Genomic DNA, 25,694 nt, shown 5'->3' on the forward strand with positions numbered 1-25,694 from the left:
AAATAGCTTAATCACTGGGAGTCAGCCTTCAAGGACAGAATTGCTTTTTAGAATATATTTATTTTTAATTCCTTTTTTTATGCCTGACCACTAAATGTCAGATTAACCAGGAGGTTGTGAAATGTTTTTAAAAGGTTGCATTTAAAATTCATCTATGATTAGCACCCGTGATTACCTCCATTTCTGAGCAAGTGTCCAAATGATGGTATTTACTTGAAATGCCTGTCAGTGTCATTCTGCGCAGTGAACGTAAGTGAATGGTGTCAACAGCACATAATTGCTGAAGGAGGGCTGCTCTTAATAAGATGCAAGAAGAACAGGGACAAGTGTGTTCCTGGAGTCAGAGGGGTCTTCTGCCAGAGCGGTCTTTCCCTTTAATTCCCTGCATATTGCACTCACTGCAAATTCTAGTAGTGAAGATTGAAAACTAAGCCCCTGACACTTTGAAACATTGCCTTTCAAACACGTACTGTCCATTGCTCTCATTGATTTCTTTTTTCTTTTTTTTTCTTTTTTTTTTTTTTTTTCCCATTTCAGAAATCTGTCGGAGAAAAACAAATTTGAGCAAAATTCATTGGTCTAAGCAGAGTGCTCGGGGCATTACAATCCCCCTGCCTTCCCTGGTGGAGCATAGTTCTCTTTCCATTAGGAACGCGATGTGTCTTCATGTTGTGCCACGGCCGAGGTGACGTGGCAAAGCAGCCAAGTAAATCAGGAGCCTGTTAAAAAGCCTTATGGATGCTCTGAGCATTGACATTTGAGTCAAATTGGCTCACAGGATAGCTTCGCTCATTTTAATAGTCGTTTTCAAGTAGATCACTCTAGCAAGCTTTGCTTCCCTCATTTTCAGCCAGTACCCTGCAGAATAGCTTTGCCTAAGACTACTTTATTTTTCTGTAACCTTTTCTTAGATGCAGACCATGGGGTTAGAGTTGTTAACGTGTTAAACAGTTCGCCTTTTTCAGAACAAATCTTTAGACAATTTAATGAACACATTGGTGTGGGGACTAGAATGATGAAGGAAATTGCTTTTGTCTGACACCGAATCTTTCTCCCGCCCCTTCTCCTCAAAAATGGAGGACTAAGAATGGAGATTGAAAGTGTTTAGAGGTGAGCTTGTAACTTGTTGCACTTGAAGCAGGTTTCAGGACAGACACAGCACTGTAGCAGTTCTTAAATTTGTGAGCAGTGGGAATGCACTAAAAATCTTGCAGATTCATGTTGTGTCCTTCATAAATTTGTCTTTCATTGGCAGGTAAAATAAAATGTTAGAGGAGAGAGCTACTGAATGTGAATCTTTCTGCAATGCTATGGAGATGTGCTAGCAGGTATTTTAAAGGCTAGATTTTTCTTTACAGTGGTAGAAACTTCTTTGCGAATGTTTTGTGGTTTTATGTTTAAGAAAAAAAGATGTGTTATTTCTAAAAAGCTGGTTTATATAGTGAAAGGGTTGCATCTTTCTTCCTCTTACCTTCTTCCAAAAAGTAAGAATGCTTGATCCCTTGAGAGGAGAAACAGTCTTAACATTTAAAAGCAAGCCCAAGTTTCAGGAGAGGTAGGACTTGAGAGGAAGTCTTTGATTCATCATCTTACTTGCCCTATAGCATAATTTCCTTGTAATACCTATTTCACAGCAGACTTTTTTAATATGCTTTTGTTCATATTGTCTTCCATCCAAGCAATATATATATGAAATACCATACATTAACTTGCTGACTGGCTGTAATTTGAATCGGGTGGTACAGATAGTAGCAGTCTGACATAGAGTACTGCAGTGGTGCGTATTTTAATATATATGGTTTTTATTATCCAGTTGCAGTACCATGCCGGGCTAGCATCTGGCCTTTTGAATCAGCAGTCTTTGAAACGTTCAGCCAACCAGATGGGTGTATCTGCAAAACGCCGACCAAAAGCCCAGCCGACAACTCTTGTCTTACCTCCTCAGTAAGTAATGGAATATGTTGAAGAGTTTGAGGGGGGGGTGGATTCTTTTTTTAAACTTTTTATTTAATTATTTATTCTTTTAAGTCATCATCGTAGCAGCTTTGTGCTTGCATTTTGTTTCATACAAGTTGAATTATTCTTGTTGGATGGGTGGGGTACCCTATGGAAACAATATTTTGTTTCTTCTGTTTATGGAGGCACTGTGACAACAGAAAAGTTGCAAGCATTCTTCTTTGTAGCAGGTCATAAAAGTTTTTGCAACACGAGATTGTCATTGAAGAATGATGTTCCCCTGATTAGTGTGACTTGGAGCTTCAAGTAGGACTTTTCTGAAGGTCCTAAAAGGCTGAAGCCAAAAAGTCTTTGGTGTGAGTACTTTCTCGACAAACGTCTGTTCTGAGTCCATCTGTTCACCATATGTTAATTTTGCATTGGATCTAAACCTCTTTTACAGGTGACAAGGAATTACGAGGACACTTAGAAACTGTTTGAGGACATAGAGTATCAACACTTTAGGCAGTCTGTGTGCTGATGCCAAAAACACAGAGATGTCCACAACTAAGCTTATAAATTAATAAACTGCTTAAATTATTTAGTTACATATAAGAAAATTACCATTATGTAGAAAATGAAGTGCTAAGCAATTATTCATTGTACTGAGCATCCTTGTAGTTTGTGGAAACTGCCTGCTTTTTTTCACAGAACAAGAGTCACTGATATATAAACACTATGCTACTAAAAGCTTCATAGTTGTAACGATAAAAGTCCCTGTTGTCACCAGAGTCCACAGGCCTAAGTTGATGAAAGAATCTAAGGAAGTTTAGAGGTTTTTTTCCTTATATGAAATGAGGAAAAAAAATCAGAGTCAACAGAGCTTTCCCCTTGTATATTAACTTTAAAAGGCTGCTAATTCAAGAATCCATAAATGTTCTATTGTTTTACCGGTAAGTCAGATGACGAAGAATGGTTAGAAGGGCAGCTCTAGCAGAACTACAGGTTTGAAAACCGGATGTTCTTTCTCTTATACCTGTGAAAGATCAGGGGTATGTTGTGACAAACTGGCTAAATAGTTTTCTTCCTTTGTTGGGATATCAGGTTATCCAGAGCTTCAAATGGACTTCTCCAAGAAGTCTATAAACTAGAGTACTGTGATACCAGTTGTCACAGTTTTTATTCAGAGGTCTTAAAATATTTTGGTGTTCTGTTTTGTTTTTTTTTAATCATGGCTTCTCCAGTTACTAGAAATATGTATAGTGAGAGAGAAAGAGCTAGCTTCTATTTTTGCATAGAAAAGTCTGTACTTGAACCAGTTGCAACTGTATAAACTGTGAAATATGAGGTATATAATATACACATTTAAAGGTATTGTATGTCTTTTTATCTGCAGGTCATTTTTCCTTCAATGGTGCATTTACATAGAATTTGCAGATAGAATGAAATTTTAGTGTGGTAACTAAACTTTAGCTAGTAGTTGAATTATGTTTCAGTATCTTATTACCACTTCCAGCATTATTCACAGGGAAAATAATATGTTTATGCTGAGCTGGCCCTTTATCTGTCACTGGTTTCCTCCTCTCTGGCTTCGCTTTGACCTTTCCTTATTTGTCCTTATCTGCTATCTTGGTGTGTCTTAAGAAGAGAATAGTAGTTATATTAAGTCAAATCAAATACCTGTTGAGCCCAATATCATGTCTCCAACACAGGGCAGAAGCAGATTATGAAAAGGCTTATAAAAACAGGCTTATGAGAAGTATGAGAAGAAAAAAAGTATGGCAAATGGATTTCAATATCTTGATTTTTTTTTTGCTGTAGTTTCATGCAAATAATGATGAATCATGCTGTGATTTTTTTTTTTCTTTTTATTTCTCTTCATTCTCTCTAAAATGCAAAAGAAGAAAACATCTAGGTACAAAACTACATATCTCCTTGAAAGGGCATACTGCATACTAATTTTCCCATGGCAATTCAGGGATTTTTTTTTTTTTTTTAGCTTTATTGATTAGTCAAGAAAGGGGTAACTATTTCTTTGTCTTTTTTTGCTTTGATGTCACTGAGTTTAATTTTAATAGCATACAAGTCTTTGGGCTGAGTAACAATGTGCTATGAGTCAAGTATATATTAAATGTTGTTCAGAGCAACTATATTATCTAGAGCTTTTCTTAAACATAAGTAGTTAAAAACACCTATGTGCCAAAATGTCATTTTAGGATAGCAGATTGGAGCAAATAGCAACACTGCAGTAATCCTTTTCAGCCAGCAACGGAATGCAGGAAACACTGCTGCTCGGGAGGTAATGTGGGTGATGATTTGGACAAAGAATCTTCTAAAAACTGTTTTATTTTTATGCAGATTTTTGCATATGGATAGTTTGATACTAAACATGTCCTCATTTGAGTTAAAGGTAGCATTAGAGACCATGTTACTGATCTATTTATTTGTTTATGTTCCTGTTCCTTGAAGAAACTGCATGGGTAACTTTTGCTATTGCACATTACATTCTTAATGGCAATGATGCAAGCTGAGCAATTACCTTGCTAATCCATATATTTGATCTATACTGGTATGGTGAGACTTGAGTTTTGTTCCACAGACTGAATATACCCAAATGGTGTCTCTTCACATGAGGGTTGATACAAAACTTGATTCTTGTGCTGTGTCAACTCATTGTTCACTTGAGCCCTTAGTCTCTCTCCCTGCTCTGCTGTTTCTTCTCCCTTCCAACAAACAAACAAAAAACCAAAACCAACCAACCAAAAAAAAAAAAAAAACCAGAACAAAAACCCCAAACCTTCTCAGCCTGTCTTGGAGGCTCAGCCATCTCTTCCTATTCCATGATCACAGAAGGAGAATAGCAAAGCTGATTCTTGGTCGGCACACTCATTTGTCCCTTGCCAGCCTTATGCCATCGTTTGATGTCCTCTGGTTTGGAGGCAAAGAGGTCTAGTTTTTCACTAGTAGGTATCTGAAATGGCAGCATCAATGTTGAATCAAAAAGGTATTTTTAAAAATGGAAGGTCTCTGTCCTATGCAACCACTACTAGGAAAATTTTCATTTTCTCACTGTTTTCATTATCTAAGGGCTTCTAAGGGTGCTGAACAGTTTTGAAGAGAGGCCTTTTGGTGTTCAGTTTTGCTTTTCAGTATTGGTTTTCACTGGCTCTGAAAGTGCAGAAAGGAATACTAGATTGATATGCGTCTCATTTCTAGCCAAATGTATCTGTTTGAGAAAATGACTAACTGCTGGCTTCTTTCTCTCCCTGCTTTGTCCCTCCTTCTGTCTTCTATTAACAAGACATCTCCCTGTACTTGCTAATAGATGCGTTCCCTCACATGCTTCTCATCTGGCTGCTGGTTCCTTCCTTCTGTTAAGAATCTTAAAGCAGTGTTTGCTGAAGTGCTGAAAGCTGTCAGCTCCTTCCAACTGACTAGGAAAGCATATACATGCAACCGTTCTGAAAACTAGGATGGCTTCTTCTGTTTGAAATAAATAAATAAATATGGTAAGAAATGATGGCTCTTAGTTTTTTCTTTCCTTTTGAAATGTAGTAATTGACGCGGTTAATTAATCTTGTATTATTTTTGCTTGGCACCACATCTCAAAAGCAAATTCCCAGTTATGAAGTTGTCTCCATGACCCTGTGGGAGCAGAATGCTGCACCCCAAAGTCTGGGGTGGCTGAGAGCAGTGACCCCATGGAGGTAGTCCCTGCCAGTGGACCACCCTGCTGAGGGCCCAGCAGACTCTAGTATGTCATTGTCTAGCTGCAAAATGACAGCAGTGAATCACAGTGAGATGAGGAGGAAGAAAGAAAAGGGGAAACAGGATGTTGACTATATTCTTGCGGTTGTGTTCATTGGCACACACAAGAGGTTCAGTTAGTTTTAATGGGAATTTTTAGGGTTGTCAGCTGAAAACCTTGTGACTTTGATAGCTCTGTTCTGTGGGGCTTTCTCAGTGCTCCCAGATTAATCATTTGTCTCCTCTGTCTGGAAGGAAATTGCCAGAACAAGAACTTGCTCACCACAAAAGGTACTGAGACTCTTGCCCTTTATGGTGCCTTTTAGGCTCATTTGTTGTGACATTTGCGGTTTTGGGGAAATAAGCACACTATAAACAATAAACAAGTAGAAGTCTGGTCCTTGTTTGACAACTTCAGGCTCAATGGACAGAGAGGCTTGAGTAAAACCGAGTCTAATTTTTTTGTTTTAGGGCTCTTCAGCTTGTCTTGTAAATCTCTTGTGGTCTGATGTATGCCCTAACCTGACAGTGAAAACATTGTAATAGATTGAGTAAAAATCTCTGTGAATTTGTACCCTATTGCTAGGAGCAGACCAGCAAAATTACTTTTCCTTTACTAAAAAAAAAAAAAAGACATTGGTCTAGATAGATGAGCAACAAAAAGCTGTGAAGATAACTTTTCTTTTAGGAGATAATAAGGACTTGAGGATAGAGTGCTGGGCAGAGGCTCAGGAGGGCCAGGTTGTTTCTGCCACTTGTTCTGGGTGAGATGGAGGAGGTATCTATTCTGCTCTCTACTCCTCAGAATCCACCTGGATTCTTCTTCTAGAGAAGATGGGTATATTCAAAAGAAGTCCATACTTGCTCCATCCTTTGGAACTACATTAGCAAAAGATGCTCTTTAGTGAGGGGTCTCCTTAAAAAAAATTAATTTCCTGGCTCAGCAGGTATCTGTTCATCTGGATTTGGAAAATAAATTTACAGATATCCCAAACTCTGTGTTTATTGCAGCTTGATTCAGTACCAGCATAGTCAAAGTGTAGTTCTTTAATAAATAACATTAATGCCCTATCAGTTTTATGGTTCTGTCATATAAGTAGTACTGTAACATTCTATTGTATTTGTTCAGCAGCTTTCTTCAGGACACACAAATTGAGTCTTGAGGAAGGAATTTCATTTAAAATAGTCAGTGATGTAGTATTCAAAAAATAAAAAGTTGCTATTTTTAATGGTTAACTGGAAGGTATGTGTGTGTATATATATATATAAACTATGCACCCAGTCATCAGATGTGCCAGAATAAATTATTTGGAACTTAACTTGTGTAATTTATCATTTTTACATTAAGAAAAATCCTGATGAGCCCTTTGCCAAGAGTTTTTGGTGGAAAGGGTTTTTTCAGCATTATGTTTTATAAACAGCATCTAATTGTTTCCTAGGTTCAGGGATTTTAATTATGAAAGAAAGAAGCAGATTATTCTAAAGATAATGGCAAAGCATGCTTAAGCCAATAAATGTTCATAGGTTTTGTATTTTTTAAGACCGTATGTTTAAATTATGCTTATCTAGTCTGACCTCACTGTGTTACAGAGGTCTGAAATCCCAGCCAGGGATTCATACTTTGAAACCAAGAATCTGATGTACCAGCTAAGTGTGACACCTGGTATATAGGCAGTGGGGAATGTGGTTATTTAACACGCAAGTGTTGTTATTGCAATAATCCTATTCAGTATTATGAGCTGTACTCTTAACATTTGGGCCTCTTCGAAGAAAAGCATTCAAGAGTAGAAGAGCAAAGTGGGTAGCTATATTTTCCGTTTTGAGAAAAGTCATCAGAAGTTCTTTGTGCAGTTCTAAAATTCTTCTTTCCCCCTACTGGCAGAGCTGTATTAAGTATCAATATTCATTAAATACCACAGAGATGATAATGTAATAAAGCAATAATCCTCAGGCCCGCATCTATACTTCTCTCCAGAAGAGTTGAGGTTGAGAATATAATTAAAGATTAAAACTCTGTTTGCATTCTGGAACATGGAGATATCTTTTTGTACATGATGGGGAATTGTATTAATAAGGAAGAGATCAGTTTCCAATAACTTTCAATACTAGGAGCTCATTTAATATCCCTGTTCATGTTTAAGTTTCTCACGGTATTCCTTTTAGCTTGACTTTAGCAAGACAGTGCAACAGGAACTGTAAAAGAACATGTTGCTGAAATACATGACCCTTTTGCTCCACAAATTAATCCCTTATTGGTTCTTTATATTGTAAGACAATAATATTTACATGAATAGGTTTAATCACTTTGCAGCCGTGTACCGTGTAGATTGAACATTAATTTTAGTATTTGGTATCTTGTGCACAGTTTGGATCACATCGTTGCACTGTTTTCTTTCTATTTTTAGTAAACTGATGAACACCTGTTCTGCAGATGTTTTCTGAAGCTGTTTTAGTATAAGTTGCAATGTATTACCATACAGTGAGGTTGCATTTATCCCTTACTGATAATACTCATTTTTTGTGTTTGGAGTTTATGTGCACATCTTGCAGGATCTTTTGATACTCAAGTCTCTAATATTTCACTTGGGTCAACTAGTGTGCTGGTTTTGATTGGGATAGAGTTGTTTTTTTTTTATATTAGCTTGTATGGGACTATGTTTTGGATTTGTGCTGAAAACTGTTGATAATACAGGGATGTTCTCATTACTGCTGAGCAGTGCTTACACAGTCAAGGCCTTTTCTGCTTCTCACCCCACCCCACCAGTGAGCAGGCTGGGGGTGGTACAAGAAGTTGGGAGGGGACACAGCTGGGACAGCTGACCCAAGGGTTATTCCACACCATATGACGTCATGCTCAGTATATAAAGCTGGGGGAAGAAGGAAAGGGGGGGGGGGGATGTTCAGAGTTACGGTGTTTGTCTTCCAAAGTCACCATTACACGTGATGCAGCCCTGCTTTCCTGGAGATGGCTGAACACCTGCCTGCCGATGGGAAGTAGTGAATGGATTCCTTGTTTTGCTTTGCTTGTGTGCACAGCTTTTGCTTTACCTGTTAATCTGTCTTTATCTCAACCCACAAGTTTTCCTTGCTTTTACTCTTCTGATTCTTTCCCCCATCCCATTGCGGGGGGAGTGAGTGAACAGCTGTGTGGTGCTTAGTTGCTGGCTGGGGTTAAACCATGACAACTAAGTAGAAAGCCACTTTAAAACTTTCTATATTGTATCATCAGCTTGTTAAATAACTCTTACTTTCCCCTTAAAGAATCTTAGCCAATTGGTTCTTTGCTCTTCTATTTTTTTTTTTCCTGCCCATGTGTTTGGTGGTGGTGTATGTGATCAGTCTCTGTTAACTACTTCTTTGTCTTGCTTTTTAAGAAGCTCCATAATTTTGCACAGAAGGTCCAAAATACTGGCTTTCTCCCCTCAAATATTGGTATTTTAACTACCAAGGCTAATCTAGCTAGGTAGAGTACTAGTTCTTCACCTCTCGTAAAAAGGATAGTGCTCATTGAACAGGTGGTTTTGTGAGCATTTGTCCAATCCCTAGAGGAAAATCTATTTGAATTATAAAGTCCATGCTGTGCATTTCAGGGATTAGCATTCCATTCTTTTCTAAATGAAGTGGTGATGGAGGGGTTTGATGTAACGATGAAGTTGGATGGTATGCATTCCTCTAGAATTTTTCAAAGGAATACAAATAGTGTATATGTAGTATTTAGGTTTTTTAAAGGAAAACTACAGAATAATATGAACCTATTCAAACTGCCGCCTACAACGCTGCTTCAGAGAATAGCAACATCCTCAAGTGAATTTTTCAAACCATGTAGAATATAATAGAGAATAATGAGCAAACAGGAAACCACTATTTTGACAGCTTTGTTACAGGAAGATAAGTGCTGAGAAATTCAGATCATAATGAATTTCAGCAGCTATCGAAAATATGATAGTTTCAAGTTATTTTAACATACAGCCATGTTTTGGTTTGTTTTGGATTTTTCTTCAGGTTTCCCTTCTGCCTACTGAGCAGAGATGACAACAGTTGCTTTTAGACCAGTTGTTTTACAGAAATGAGACTGGACCCTGTTAGAGAAAGAGTACACCTTTCATTCTAGTTTTAGTGAGACCCTTGGGTACTTCTAGGTTCCTTAAATCCAGTAAGTATTAAAGTTGTATCCTAGGGCATGGGAGGAAGAGTCATAATTATATAATCCTAACTTCTTCATTTTCTTCTCAACACCGTTTCCCTACCACTGAAAGCTAAGAAATCTGGTTGTCTGGATTACTATGAAGTACGTTGCCACCACAGTATTAGAAATTCTGATTTAGGTTACCCTTAAACTCAGTGGCAACATTTAAGAGGTGGCTTGGAGCTCATCTGGTTCTTTTCAGATTCAGTAGCCGGGACACTCAGATCCCAAAGCTGGGGAAGCATCTGCCATGATTGAACCCATATTGTGTTACAAATTATGAGGGAAAATTCCTAGGTGATAACACATCATTAAACTTTCTTGAACTGAGTTTTATTAAGAGAACAGCTGTGCATGTGGGTGTCATGTTGTTCTTTCTGGTTTTCAAATGTAACACAAGCGAATTAACTAGTCCTTGTCATTTGGATGAAAGATGATTCGAAGCTTTTAAAGAGAAATTTTTTTTTCCTAATGGCCCATGTCAACAGCAGTGATGAGTGGTTCGTAGAGCTCGGTGGCCGGCTGTTCTCAGGCATAGAGCAGTGATGGGCCTGCTGTTGCTTTATCCTGTTTCTTTCTGTGTGTTTTGTTTAAATACTGAGGGGAAAAAGCAGTCTGCTATTAAATGTAATAGCAGTCTATCTTTTTAGTTACGTGGTATTCACTGTTTAGCACTCAATATAATTTAACTGGAAAGAAAAAAATCCAAAGTACTGTTTTGATTCATGAGGGGCTTTATTAGACAACTCCAACGAGATCAAATCCAATAACTTACCGGGGCTACAACACTGATTAGTCATCTTACTATTTGTAGCCAAAGATACTTTACCAAGCTCTGTTCCGAAAAAGAGAGAAGGGGGTAATCCAGTTGAACTTTTGATTTCAGTGTAAGAGGTAAATTTTAAAACAAAGTACTGTTAATTTGTTTTACGTCTCTGCTTTGTTTTCACTGCTGTTCAGTTGGGTTATCTATCATGTTAACTTTGGAACCATACATGTGGTTTGTAACCTGGTTAGATACCAAAGATACAGAAGGCAGGCAGATGATCATTTTTCTTTTTTTTTTTTTTTTTTTTCCCCCTTCTTTCTTTCCCTGTTTAGTCTGTGGGGCTCTTGAGGTCAGTTGATTGTCCTTTTCTGTGCTTTATTAAGGATATATGTTGTTTCTTTAGTTAGCGACAATTTTGAATAGTGGACCAACACAGATTTAATGAGAATCTGAAATCTGAGGGAAAAAATGTGATCTGCTTTTAAAGTTTGTAGATGGTAAAAATGTACCATAGCACTCAGTCCTACAACAGATAGCTGCTGGGACCCATAGCCCACTTCTGCATCTCTGACTTCTAAATTTTTGTATGGCATATTGTAATACAATATAAATCCAATTGTCTTTCACACTGTGAACTTGATCACTCCTACAGTATTAAACCAGCATTTGGGCTATAGGAGAAACCCTCTTACAGTGTTAATATTATTTGGATTTTCACGTTTATGTCCAATCAGTAGAAGTGTTGGAGCCCCAGATAGAGCTGTATGACTTGGAGTTGAGCAGGATCCGAACTAGACCGTTACACTGGTAAGAGGGAGCAGTTCGTAATAAACTGCTGTGGTTTTTAGCAGATTTGGTCCCAGTATGTGTGATGTGAGAAGTGGTGGGGTGAGGAGGCACTTCCCTGCTTTGTGCTCTGCACCTTCCTGCAGTAGTCTGTAGTAGGTGGGTCATAGAGTAACTTCTGTGGAAGCTCGCTAAGTGTTGCCGAAGGTCTGGTACAACATGGCTTTGTGTGGAAGTTTTTTTGTTTTTTTTGTAACAGCTGCCATTCTTGAGTCTGGTGATGCTTAGTAAGTCAGTACTGAGTCAACAACTTTGCTGTTCTATGCATCTTTAGAAATATGATTATTTTAAAAATTTTAATCTTGATCTAATCTCCTAATATGTTGATGTATCTGACAGCAGAGGGTTCTGTAATAATCTTCTTTGTTTTGTTATGCCAGATCAATGCTTTTTTTTTTTTTTTGCTATATTTATATGCTGAATTTCATTTCATTCCATTAAGTGCTATACAGCTGCATATTTTCTTACAAAGTAATTACAAAAAACCAGCAGGCATTGATCAACACAGATTGTCCAAAGGAAAGATTTTGACTAAACCCAAATGTTCCTTATGATATTCATTAACAGGATAATAATTTCTATCCATACAAGTATAAGAGACAAGGATCTTGGATGCTGCTTTATCCCAATTAAATTACTGAAATGTGCATTAGTTGTGTTGTAAAACTTTACAGTGTATTTTAACATAGAAGTAAAATCTGTTTTATTTATTCACTTTTCAACAAGTATTCTAACCAACCACCATGGAAAGAGAGTGCGTGTAATTAAGATTTCTAATTTCTTTACAGTGTATAGAGCTTCACTTACTAGCGTGTTGTGAGCTGTTATGGACTGATAGCCTTAGCTCAAATGTCCTTGTAGTGAACACCTCCATGAACGTGTCTGTCTTGAAGACATTAGCCAGAAGAGGCCTGGGGCTGATTGCTGTTGATATTTTGGTGTCATATTCCCCAAACTAATCCTGCAAACAGGATTGCTCCGAGTGTGATGTGCAGCACTGTGTGACTGAACACAGTGGTTTGAAATAATTCCCATCTACTTTGCTGAAGATCAGCTGGAACACTCCATGGTTGGGAAATGAAAAAGCTGCATCTTTTTGGAAACTTTGTGCCATGTACCGGCCTTGATGTGCAAGTTCATTTTCCGGCATATGCACAGATCCGGAGCAGCGTGTAGCCCTTACTGAATGTTAGTGTTACTGGGGATTGCAGCTGTGTTGTAAAAGAGCAAATTTCTGACTCTTTGATGTATGTTTGCCTTAAAGGTAATGTTTGTGTGAGAACTGTGCCATTAAAAGGTGGCAATTAATTAAAAATTGTTCCACAGTCCCAACCATTAGAAGATGCCCTTGCAGCATTTACAGCAGAACACTAATACTGCACTGTAGGGAATCCCTGTACTTTCAGTAAAAAAAGAAAATTAAGGATGAAGATTTTAATGTGTAATTAAAGACTGCAAATACTAGTTTAACTGCTTGTTTCTGTGTCAAAAAAAAAAAAGAAAAAAAAAAAGAGGAATACAAACTGCCAGTGGTTGGACTAATTAGACAGTGAAGAACAAGCTAGATAAGAGAGGAAATTTGTATGAACTTAATAATGATATCAAAGCTTTTGCTAAAGCTGTGATTTTATCATATGATTGCTTTAACCACCACCACCCCTTTTTTTTTTTTTTTTTTTTGCTTTACTATTTGGGGGAGGGGGATTAAAGGCTGTTTTACTGCAGCAGACAATCTATCTGAAAAGAATAAATTAAAACTGCCGCTTGCCAAATTCAGGAACGCATTACAGCAAGTGTTTCCATCTGCATTGGTTGTATATTCCCTTGTCAAAGATGATGAGCAGAAAGAGCAGAGCCATAATAAGGTCGAAGGGGAAGGTCTTTATATTTTGGTGGCTTAGCGAGAACAGCGTTATTGCATAATCATCTTGTATAATGTGATGCGATATGAACGTATTGTGAATGTATTTATTAATGGCTTTATTTCTGTACCTCTACATGATTCCAAGTAACTGTTAGCTATATAGTGAGGAAAACTAAACAGCTATACTGTGAGGGGGGATAAAAGTACTTTCAAATGTGAAACCTGTACTGTTAAGGAGAAGTAAGCTCTAGGTGTATCACAGTAAAAAACTTTGACATCTAAGTCGTACCTGAAAATAAAGGCAATTAAAGTCCCGTGTAGTTTTGACAGTAATTCTACAGAAGGGGAAAGTTTTCCGAAGTAATGAACTGCAGATGGGGATTTACCTGGGGACTAAAGGGGCTGTTCCCTTCCTTGAGGACCACAGTGGATGGTGGGCTGGCCATGCTGCAGTGCTGCCTCGAGCAGCTGTATTCAGCACCCATCAACCGACCGGACGTTTGAGTTTGAGAAAGACAGCTAAATGCCCTTTCTAACTAGGAAGGATACAGAGTAGGAGAATTGCTTTGCTCTGCTTTCTTTACTTGGTGTTAAAAATAACTGTTATTACTTTTTAATTTCACTTTAGGGCATTCTCTGGGTATTCATGTGTTCACGAGGTACCCTGTGGATGGGTTAAATGAAAAAAGCTTGGGTAGCAAATTCCAGCTGATGACTTCATAGAGTTTTCCTCTAAACATAATCTTCATTGATAATGATTTGAAGTATTTTGTTACAATTATTTTGCTAGTCCCATTTTCCCAACTGCCAGTGGAAAAAATAAATAAAATGTAGCCATTAGAAGTTTCACTGGGTGAAGTGACTTGGTTTTCATCCCTTTATAAGTGCTGCTTTACTGTTATTTTCATTCCTGATGGTTTAATTTTGCAAGGCACTTCTTTGCTGTGTAGGTTTTACCTAATAAAGACTAACACTGTCTCTGTAATTTCAGTAATGTTACTCAGTAGTACGTGTATGTCATTTTGAAAACAAGTGTATTAATAGTGTAATGCACATTTCTAATTGGACACAGATACATTTGCCTCATTATTAGTATTTCCTGATTCTTACCTTTGCATGGGTAACAAAGGGCATAAAACACTGTGGACAGGGAAGACCGTGTTAACATTGGCAGACTTAGTTTTGACTTTTTTCTGTGGCTGCATGCAGTCTCTTTATTGTCTGTGAGTCATGGCCAGGGGAATATTGTAGTAAGTCCTCTAATTTTAGCAACCAAAAGCATCTCCATGCAGCAATTTTTGCATTGGAATTAAATTTTTCTGTTGTGTTGCTCAGGGTTGTTCTTAGAAATTCTATGTTGGGAAAGACAGTAAGAGTTTGGCACAGAGATCATGGTAAAGTAGTTAACTGCTTATTTAACCTTTGCTGAGTTTACCTGGACACCTTGAATGAAATGAAATAAAGATTACATTCTGTGTACGATCATTGTGCTCCATTGTTGCCTATAATACTTTGTTTGTGTCCCTCACAAAATATGATCGTGGAAGAGTGTTCGGCCTTTTCATTCTGTACCATGAATGTTTGAAAGCACTTAAAGATACAGAGATTCCTGAATAAGTTATTGCAGAGCAAATTACTGTTTTGTTGAGTTACTCTATGCCTCGGTTTTCCCACATGAACTATGTGAATTGTATCATCTGGGAACTGTGCAGGAGTGCTGAGAGTGACTCGAGTAATATTTGTACAAAGCTGGGACAAGAGAATGTATTAACTATAAGGCAGATGTTTTCATCCAGAGGAAGAGTCTGGATTTTTGTCTTTTATTGTTAGTTGTTCAAGACCAGTTAATTTTTTACAAAATTCAAAGTCCAGAAGTGACACATTGTGAAGAATGAATGACCATATAATTCCTACTTGCAAGACCTAATAGGAAGCTCTAACTATCCACTGTCAGCGTTCATTCTGATAAATGAATGGTGATGTATTATTCTGTATCCTTTGTGTTCTTGCCTTTAGGTGTTCATTTCAGTGATGGAAGACAAAGTGCAGACACATGAAATAATTACACAGCAAGCTTGGCTGGAGCCTGTCAGTCTGTGTCAAGCTCCCTAGACTTCTTGAATCTCTAAATTGTTGAGCTCTTTTGCTGATTGTTGCATTCAGTGTTTGGTGTTAAAATCAAATGTGCTCTAGAAGTGGCAAAAAATATCCCACTGTTTTGATGTATTTTAAGTCAGAATTTAATACCTGTGTCCAAAATAGCACTATAAAACTGAGTTCCCCTCAAGCCAAACCCCAGGCTTTTCTACTTTCCTATTTTACATGCAGAACGTTCTTTCATTTTGGCTTTTGCATTTTGACAGTTGCTCAGCAAGGATGATGCTTTTGCTCATGACAAATTTGTATGCGCCTTGTAGACAGGTCTTATAAAAGCCTTTTGTGAAGGACTGAATGACAAATCAAACTTGGATCTAAATTTGGGGCTAATCAGCTACATGGCATACTCATAGTTTGAAGAATCATAGTTGAATCTTAACAATACTTTAGCTTTATTATAAATAATACGTAAGTTTAAACATTTATTGCTTTTTAACTTTTTTTATGGTTCAATTTTAAATTTAAGTTAAGTAAAGAGGGTATTAGGCTGATTAGCCACATGTCGCTGAGGTGTATTGTTAGCAAGTAACACATAAATTTTAAAGTTTAGGAAATAATTCCTGGTTGATAACCATTGGTTTGGCATTTCAGTTGCTGAAGTGTGATCTGTCCACTGACCATACTGAATAGACTCTGTAGTTGTAATTACTGCAGCTGTTCTACTCTGTGTTTATTCTTCAGGTACCACCTCTACTAACCCTCTGCCTGCTGCAGCTTTTTGTATTTTCTAGTCAAGTAGACATTAATGGAGAAGTCTGCTGTGGTAGTGGGTGCTCCAGGCTCTCAACTCTGAATCCTCTTTGATTTCTAGTTGGAGATTGAGTTGGAAGGGACCTCGGGAGGCCATCTAGTCCAGCCTCCCATTCAAAGATGGTCTCTTGTCACAACTAGATCAGATTAGCCATGATGTTGCCTAGCTGAATCATGAAAACCTCCGGGGATGGAAGGCTACACTTGCAGCTGTTATCAAAGCAATTCACCTGCTTCTAGAGGTCCACATAGTGCTGTTCTTGTTTAAACAGGTCTGCTGAAAACCCACATCTTGAAAATAACTCTGTTCTAAGGAGGGTTCGAGGGAGGGTGTCTGGTGGAGGGGAAAAAGCAGGTATTTTTCTAGAAACTGCATTATGTAGTAATGTAGATTATAGTAGCCTGTTTAAAAAAACACAGCGAGAAGCAGATGAGTTAACTAAAACAAGTGCTACAAGGAGGAGTGCTTGGGATTTAAAATAATATTTGTATGATTTTTTTTAAATCTAAAATTTGGCTTAAAAGCAGTTTACATGTTGATGCTTCCATGATTCATTCTACTTTGAAAGTTGCTCTTCATTTAGCCAAAAGGTTACTTCTTCAACAACGTGATTTTACAGCATAATAGATGATAAGCAAATCTAATCCTATCTAATCTTAGATATTTCTAAGGAAGTGAAACGAATTTCTTGACAGAGCAATGGTGGCTCTTGTATGCCACTTGTGAAATGGGTTTGTTGACAGAAAATGCCAGGTAGAACTATTTTAACATGTGATTATGCTTTTAAAATGAAAATTTATTTTCAGTGCAAAGATAGCAACTTTAACACCACAGACAGAAAATCAATTATTTTTGCTAGTACAGCTAAAATATTATCTGCTGCTACTAATTTCTTTTTGTTGTTCCACAATTGCTGTCTTCCCTCTGTTTTTTAAGTTGTCAGTGGGGATAGGAATTCTGATACTGAAGCCTAAGTGTTGTAATATCCCCCTTTCTCTCCTGCTCTGTACTTTTGCATCTGTCTGCAGTACCATGATTGAATCATCTGTTTCTAGGCTTGTATGTGTTTAAGCCACTTAATTTTTGTTGTATCTTAGGCATCATCCTCCACCAGCAAGCTCTTACGCAAGTGAACTACTGTTTGCTTTTGCTATTAATTGCTTTGTTAAAGTGTCAGTATATACTGGATCTTAAAGATCTGCATTTTGCAAATGTCTTTAATACCTTCTGCTGAAGGTTCTTCTCCACACATCTTAAAATGCTGGTGTAAACAAGCTACATAGAATATCTGGTAGTTGGAGGGTCCTTAGTTTTCAGGTTGTTTCAAATATTTCCTTATCTGTTAACTTGTTCTGGTTGGTTGTTTCAGGGAATTTCAAAAAGAGCTTTTCTTTCTCACATAAGGTCTGTCCAAATAGTTAACTCCCTTTGCTTTCAAATCCTAAATAAGTAGTTCATTTCCATGTCCTGAGTGTGGATGATAGGCTATGTTGAGAAAAGTTCAGCTCTGATCTGAGCATAGAGCCTCTCCAGGTGTGTCAGTTAGCACTGATGCAGTGTGGCATGTGAGGATGGAAAGTGCTCCTTGACTGCCCTGTGATACTGGGAAATGTATGTACACACATGTATTTAAGCTAATGTTTTAGGGTTTGGGGTTTTTTTTAAGCCCTTGAAAAGAGTAAAATGAGCCCTTTGGTTTTCCTCATATTTTCTGTCTTTTGCTGTTGCTGACTTCTCACTAGTTGCAGCTTACAAAGAAGTCTATTTTCAGTATAATGGGATGTGTGTTGCAGAAAGACAGTCAAAGCAGCGAACCTCTCAGTAGTGCAGCTGAGGATGTAACTATAACTATGTTTGATTTGTTTTCAGTCAAGCTTTCTTTTTCTGCTTTCCTGTCTTCATGCTTCCTTTTCAGAGACGTTGTGCAATGTTTGTCTCATTGTGTCTTTTGCCAAAGAGTTATACAATACAATCAATGGCTAGTATTTTTGTCTCCCTTTTAAAAATACCTGTGAAGTGCTATCTAGAATGGGTCTGACATTAGATCAGTGCAAGTGTATTTTGTGTTTTGAATCTACAGAAAACTTGATGATTGCAATTAGGCAAAAAGTGAAGAATAATTAAATGATTAAACAAAAGTCAAATACAGAAGTGCGTGTCAATGCAGTGAGTAGTGAATGCAAAGTGAGCATGAATGGAGAGCTCCCTTGAAATGTGCAAATTCACTGATGTTTGGAAATACAACTGCAGGACAATCTTTTGAGGTGATAGATACCATTTGGTAATATTTTATCTGTTTCTGTGGGGCATCAGCTTCAACTGGTTGACTCTCAGGAGCTACGTGTTAGCTCATTAATCATATAATTTGCTGTCATGTTACTAGGTGAACCTCTATCCTGGTAGCAGCATGAATTTGAGATAATGGTTTCCTAATCGAAATAGCTGTAATAGCCCTGGCCCTCATGGTTGACTTCAACTTTCCTCTGGTTGCTTTTAGAAAAATCTTTGATATAAGGTTACTCTTAATGAAACTTCTGTGTGTTAACACAGATAGTTTGCAGCTGTATGTATTAATGTAGCTGAGTCCCATTCCCTTCTTTATACAGTATAGTTTTAATTAAAACACTGTACTACAGTAGTACATTGGTATATGTTGTACGTGTGTTTGATAAAAAACTATTCTGTAGCTTTTACTCTGTGATGAAGCAGAGATTTTGATTTTTTTTAAATTGGGTATGGGTTTTTGTTTATGCTATCGTCAGATGTTTTCCTAGGAAAATATAGAGAGCTCTGTTGGGTGGAATACTTCAGAAGATTTGCCTAGAGAGTTTTCAATCAAAAAATTACTGAACTCTTTTTCACAAGAAACCTTTAAGCTTGGACAGTGTAACTGTATAATGTAAACAGCTATCTCAAGAAAAGGAAAAATATAAACAGTAAGTTTAAAACAAAACCCCCAAAAGTAACCTTGCCTTAAAATACACTATCATTTATCTCCATATTTAAATTTTTTTCTGTGTGCAGGGAATGTCTTTAGTCAGTGTAAAAATCTAATTAAATCTTCTCATGGTAGTGATTCATAGCTGACCCTCTCTTTATTGGAGCATCTTATTAGAATAATAAACCACTCCCTGCTGAGAGACACTGTCATTGACAGACAGGCGAGACACTTTGGCTGCTGATTAGAACAGGTTGATCAGGCTGGTATTGTCTTCAGAGTCTGTGAGAAATCTTTTATTGTCCCTTCTGTAGCAGAACTTTTGAGATGCCATTTGGCAGAGTCCAAGTTCTCGCTTGTGACCATGTACAGTCCCATCCGGTGGTGGATTATTTCATGCCACTCATTCACATTACAGCAGGCAGTCTTTCTTTTTTTTCTTTTCTTTTTTTTTTTTTTTTTTAAATTAAGGACTGTGAACACATAGAGATGTTTTTTAATCTGTAAATCTGTACCTATTTACTATTAGAAATTATCTGACAATTTGTAATTTCTTTGGGTAACCAACTTGACATTTCTTAAAGGAACTTGCTTTTTACAAGTTTTGAGCTCGATATTCATGAAGTGGATGCTCAGAATTAGGGAAACGTATCTAGGAAAACAGCTAGGCAGTGTTAATAATCATGTTTGTATTTTCCTAAGGAGATCTTCATTTCTTGTTTTCCACTTAAGCAGTTTTCTCTGTTAGTATACTTACATAAACAGAATTGTATTATTTTTTTAATAGGCTGAACATTTCTCCCTGGTAGCAGTAGACACAGTAGTTCTAAAAGGGTTATTCTACTTTAGATATATATGTCATAAAAGCTGGTTTGTGTTTTATTTTTTAGGGAAGCTCTGCAAGTAATGTAAATTGATGCAGGTACAAGAATATACTTACAAACAGAACTGTATTTGCTTACCATAGTACTTCTTTGGCTTTAGTCCAGGTTTCAGCCCGCCGAAGTACTTTAAACTCTGCTCTGCCTGTCCCACGCAGTGGAGGAACACAGGCACGGCAGAAACTCCAGTGTTTAAAAAGCCACAGTGAACATAAAACCTGTCTGATCTCTGCTGTGGTTGCACACTGATCCTTGTGTGCAAGGGGAAGTAACATCAAATGAGGGGGAACCTGATTACAGGAGTGGGAAAATGGCCAAAAAGGTGCAGTGAATTTCTGCAGTCACTTTGCTGAGGTGTCTGGACTGAGTTTGGCAAGCCCAAGAGTAACTGCCATGATAAGCCCTTTCTTTTAACCAGCTCTGTTGTTTAAAGAGAAAATTTTTTTCAGAGAATTTGCTTAACGGAATTAGCCCTCCTCCCCCACATTGACTTTCAGTGGAAGCCACGCAATTAATTTCCATGAGCCCTATAAAAAAATCCCAATGTAAGGAACAGCTTGTCATGTTGGAGGAAGACATGATGAAAGTGTATTTTTTAGAAAATAATATTTTGAAGGGCTTCTCTCTCCAAACTGTTTGTACTGGGAGAGTCTTAAGTTTATAAATGCCTAATTGTACTTGTTATGTGCAGTTTTTTGTACGGGAGTGTAAAGATGACCTTGAAGGAGTCTTTGATAAACCTTTGAGTTTTAAGATAGATCTTTATCTCTGTGGTATCACAGGCAGATCGAAATACTTGGTCAGAGCATAATCCTGAAGAGAAAAAATCAGGACTAATTATGGAATTCCCTCAAGAAGACTTAAAGTAGGTGATCACAAAAGTTGAAATGGGTATTTGGTAAAAGTTTGTATAATAAATTGCACTGGCCTGTACAAGCAATCATTTGTTACAATATCTCATCTTTTCTTGTTTTTCTTCACCTTTACTTCCCTCTTAATTACAGAAGAACAAATTGAGCTGAAGTGTCCTTAAAGGCTGATATCAAGTATCCTAAGTACCCTTAGAACTGGTGCTATTAAGACTTGTCTCTTTTCACCATAGTTTATCATTTTAATAAAGCACTAGATGTTGAAGTGGATGCTCTTTTTGAGTGGGAGCTTGAAGTCTATTGGCAAGGCCTAAAATTTGAGTCTATGTATTCCAACATCTTGTTCTATAAGAATAACATAATTCTAAAGGAAGAAATTAGAAATATAATAATACGTCACTGTGAGGACTTGAATAAAATGGCAGAGGCCATATTTTTAATGCGTTCATGGTTATGATGAAGGTTTTTTTGGTTGTGCTCTTTCTGTTGCCTAATTTGCTCCTTCAGGCACTTCTGTCGTTACCTAAGTATGCTTAGGTGTTTGCATGGTTACAAACTTTAGAAATCTACTTGCAAAATGCAACAAGAGTCCGGTACAGATTCTTAAGGTAATAGGTAGCACTATGTCTTAGCTTGGATCTGTAGGAATTAAACCATTTTGCATAAAAGTTGAGTATCTTCATCCCAGTAGCTTCTAACAGGTCGTGAAACATTAGATATGATAGTCAATAACTGTACAACACAACACACCCTACATGCATTAAATAACAAAGGCTTAAGCTCTGATACGCATGCTGGTGCCTGCATTAGATGCAGACATGGCAGAGACAATAATCTATTGTGTTTTTAGCTGAAGTTAAACATATGGAAGGATGAGAAATTCCAGCAAGACAAGTTTTCAGAGTACTGAGCCGTTGGAAATTTAGCGAATATTTTAAACCCACATGATACTGCCTATAAATCATCAGAGTGTGATTTAATAGGGGACACTCATTTAAAAGCAGAAAGTGTCCGGGCTTTGGTAACTTAACTGATACAAACAAAACCTGTCTTATGAAATGGTCTGCTCCGCTCTCCTGTTCTGCTATGTTAACCATTCTCCGGAGGGTTATATCCTTAATCCTGCTTTCCTCCCATCCTCTGGAATTTGTGTTGCCTTCATTAAGTTCTGGGACTTGATGTGCCTAACATAAATGATCACTAAGATCTCTTTCTTCCAGCAGTGCTTGCCATATGGTCAAGCATAGTGTATAAAAAGGTCTAACTGTGCACAACGTACTATGTTTCCTATTCATCAATCTCTCCACCCAAAGGTAAAATCTCGCTGCTTTTGGTAGGTATAGAATACATAATAGGTATCGTGCATCATCTGTTGCTTTTTATAAAAGGAGGTAAGTACTGTAATTTCTGCTCTGTTGAGGGAGAAATAAAGCGCAAAGAAAGAAAGCGAGAAGACTTTGCTATTGAATTAATTCTTCAGTAGCAGAGCTGAAAATAACATGTTATAAAATACTGAATTCTAGCTTTAGAAGGCTGAATTCAGGAATGACACCGTGGAGTGAGTGATGTGCAGTATCAGGATCCCATCAAGCGATCGGTCCACACAATGGGACCTTTCCCATCTGCAGGGAGCCCCATTTAGTTTGTTTGGGAATTTGGCTGGGCAGGTGGGCTGAAAACCAGCCCAGCCCATCGTCTTTTATAGGGGCAGGACTGAACTTGATGCATTATTTTGAGGCCTTTGGCAAAGCCCCGTTTGGTGTTTACTGAACATCAGCATGTCACAGTTTAATCCTTGCTCCCTTGCTGCATGATTGACTGGTGAGTGCAGGAGAGATGGTTTCACCTTACAGTGCAGACCCAAGCAACCTCAGATGAACTCTGCTGAACCACCAGTGGTGGAGAGGGTGGGGGACAACTGTGTAGTTTGTGCAAACAGGTGTTTGGTTTTTTGTTGTTTGTTGGTTTTGTTTGGTTTTGTTTTGTTTTGTTTTTTTTTAAAGGCTGGCTGGATCTCTTGGCTTGAGTTTCTCCTGAGGACTTTTGGCACAGCTTTACTGTATGGAAGCATGCATGTGCATGTGCAAATTTAGGCTAACAGGTGGGGCACAAATTGCTTGACAAGTTAGGAGTAATTCAAGGACCATCTTTGTAGATAAACACTGATGTAATAATTCTGATTCTCATCCAGGCCGCTGAAAATTACTGTTGTTAGCATTTATTGTTAGGCTGTGGAGCAACATCTAGTTTCATGACGAAGTGGAAATATAAACAATACATATGTGCTGTGAAGTATTGCTTCTGAAATTCTATTACTACTGATGCTGCATAGATAGGGAGGGCTGTTTTTCCTCTCGAGGTATGTATAAAGGAGTTAATGTTTTCCATAAAGCACAGACTAGTAACAGGCTCAGGCAAGATCCTGGTGATGACTGTAAAGTAGATGCATGCTTGTTTTGTTAACCAGCTTTCACACATTCTAATATCCATGTTCGTCTCTTGATTACTGCTGTGAATTAAAGGCATTTTGAAGAACATTCCACATAAGTACAAAGAAAACTATTTCAACAGTGTAATAAAATATCTATGGGAATTTGACTGAAAGGTCTCTATTTGTAACTTAAAGTTTTCCTTATTAAAGTTACACTTTTTAAGGTGGTGCACTGGAATTTGATATTGTAAACAGATGTCTTTTTGCTCTGTCTTAAAAAACAAACTATGCACTGACAACATGTGTTTTCAGAGTGCATTAAAGAGGTGTTCATATTTAATGTAAATGTGCAGATGTCTGGAGACTTTGATTCAGGGGCAGGTTTGCATTTCATAAGCATTCAGCATGAGAACCTGCGTGCATTTGTAGCATTGCTGTCAGCTCATACCTTTGAGAACATTCCTTGCAGGTTTACACCATGTTGCTTATCAGTAGGTTCACAGCAGCCCTGAAGAATTCAGAATTGTGTTTGTTGTATAAACAATACAGTGTAAGTAACACATTTTACCATAAACCAATATTTTACTGTTGTAGTAGAATGACCCCAGTGTACAGCATTCCTGGCCCACAGTGCATGGTCCCAGCAGGAATTTTGCTGGCACACAGTGTGTGCAGCCACACAGGGAGCTGAATCATGAAACCATTTTAGATTTAAACTAATACATTCTTCTGCTGCTGCCTTTTTTTTTTTTTTTTTTTTTTTTTTTAAAAGCCAGATCAGTTGTGTGATCCAGCTCTTCCAGCACAGCACAGTTGAGACAGTTGAGGGGGCTGTATGCTGCAGCGTGCGGGAGGGGATGTGTCAGTGCCTTCTGTCAGTATTGGTGCTGAAGACTGAAAATTGTTGAATCACAGCCTCAGGTTTCTGAATGTCTTTGTAAATCCAACCCTTAAACACTCTGTCTTGGCTTCTAGAGAACTGTCCAAAAGACTTTACATGCATCCTTAAGTGCTGTACCAGGTTTGGCCTTTTGTGAGTGAGAAGTGCAGATGGTTAAGTGTTTGATACAGCTATATGTGCATATGCTTTTGAAGCAGACCACCCTGTGTTTATATGTAAACACTTCTAGACTATTTAGTCACATAACTTAATCTTCTGCATCCACTCAATAATAAAACGTCTATGACCGAAATAACATCCGTAGCAAAGTTGAAAACAAGCTAACCTGCAAGAATAAATGGAAATCTGCCTTCTTTTAGGTTTGGAGTTGAATCTTTCAGTGCTTTCAGATGCGTGTTGTCTCACTTCTCCTCTGCAGGGTGGAGCAGATTTGTCCCTTAGGACCTTTGTCCGAGTTATCTTAGCAAGTTTGTTCCATACAATCCACGCATTCTGGCCTGCTTCTTCCCACACCTGTGGATTGATGTTACCAAGACGCTCCAGTGCCGAAACTCCCTCGTGCTGATCATATATTGTAGCCCCAAGACTGAAGGACTGTGTATAACTCGAGAGACTCAGGTTTGCCCCTTCTGCCCTCAACTTACCTCATGGTAGTTGAAATCAGTTATATGAAAGAGGTAATGTTTTTCCTTTATAACGTATCATGAATAAATATTGCACAGCAGGAACAGAGGCATTGAAGGAGTAGCAGACACTGAGTTAGTGTGCAGATGAGTAGGGAACAGAAGGAAACAAGACGAGCCAGGAGGAGCCTGGCTGGAGTTTTCCACCAACAGAAACTTGGAAATTGGGTGAGAAGAGAGAGGAAACCGTGGAAGCGGTTTGTTCAGAAAGGACAAGAGGACAGTGTTAACGACTATAAGAGAAGACAGCCTGGCAAGGAAGCTTATAGCTGGAGGAGAAGTTGGTCAAAACAAGCAAGTCATTTTAGTACTGGAGCCAGGAAACATGAGCATTTTTATAGAGCTTCTACAGAAGAAAAGAGCAAGAGCCTGAATTAACAATAAAAAACCAAAACAACAAAACCTGTGGAATTTGGGGAAAGAGGCAGAGACTTCCAGGATTGATGTACAGATGTCATGGATTGTGCCAGCTGTCTAATTCAGTCTTGAGACTTGAAGTCGCTTTCTCAGCGTGAGAGTTGTTGAATTTCTTTTCACACTCTTCATTGCCTATCCAAGCAGGAAGTGTCATCTCACAAAAGCTGGCAGAGGTCACTGTTTTAATAACTATTGTTAATTGATGCTTCTGAAAAGTCTTCTATCAACTTGAATTTGCTGCCTGCAGAGACTTGCTCAGCAGGTAGCTGAATCAAATTATAACTTTAATTCATTGATTAGTAAATCAGACTAGAACTGT

The 25,694-nt window shown here is 37.9% G+C and overlaps 1 protein-coding gene across 2 annotated transcripts in view; it reads left to right on the top strand.

Annotated features, from left to right (window-relative positions):
- Positions 1-25,694, top strand: part of MED27 (mediator complex subunit 27) — a 96,254-nt gene that overhangs the window by 35,847 nt on the left and 34,713 nt on the right. For both annotated transcript variants that reach the window (XM_052814420.1, XM_052814421.1), the window contains one exon: positions 1,814-1,944. In XM_052814420.1, coding sequence (XP_052670380.1) covers positions 1,814-1,944 — 131 coding nt within the window. The remainder of the gene's footprint in view (positions 1-1,813; positions 1,945-25,694) is intronic.

This window comes from Harpia harpyja, chromosome 19, assembly GCF_026419915.1.
Source record: "Harpia harpyja isolate bHarHar1 chromosome 19, bHarHar1 primary haplotype, whole genome shotgun sequence".
NCBI classification, from domain to species: domain Eukaryota; kingdom Metazoa; phylum Chordata; class Aves; order Accipitriformes; family Accipitridae; genus Harpia; species Harpia harpyja.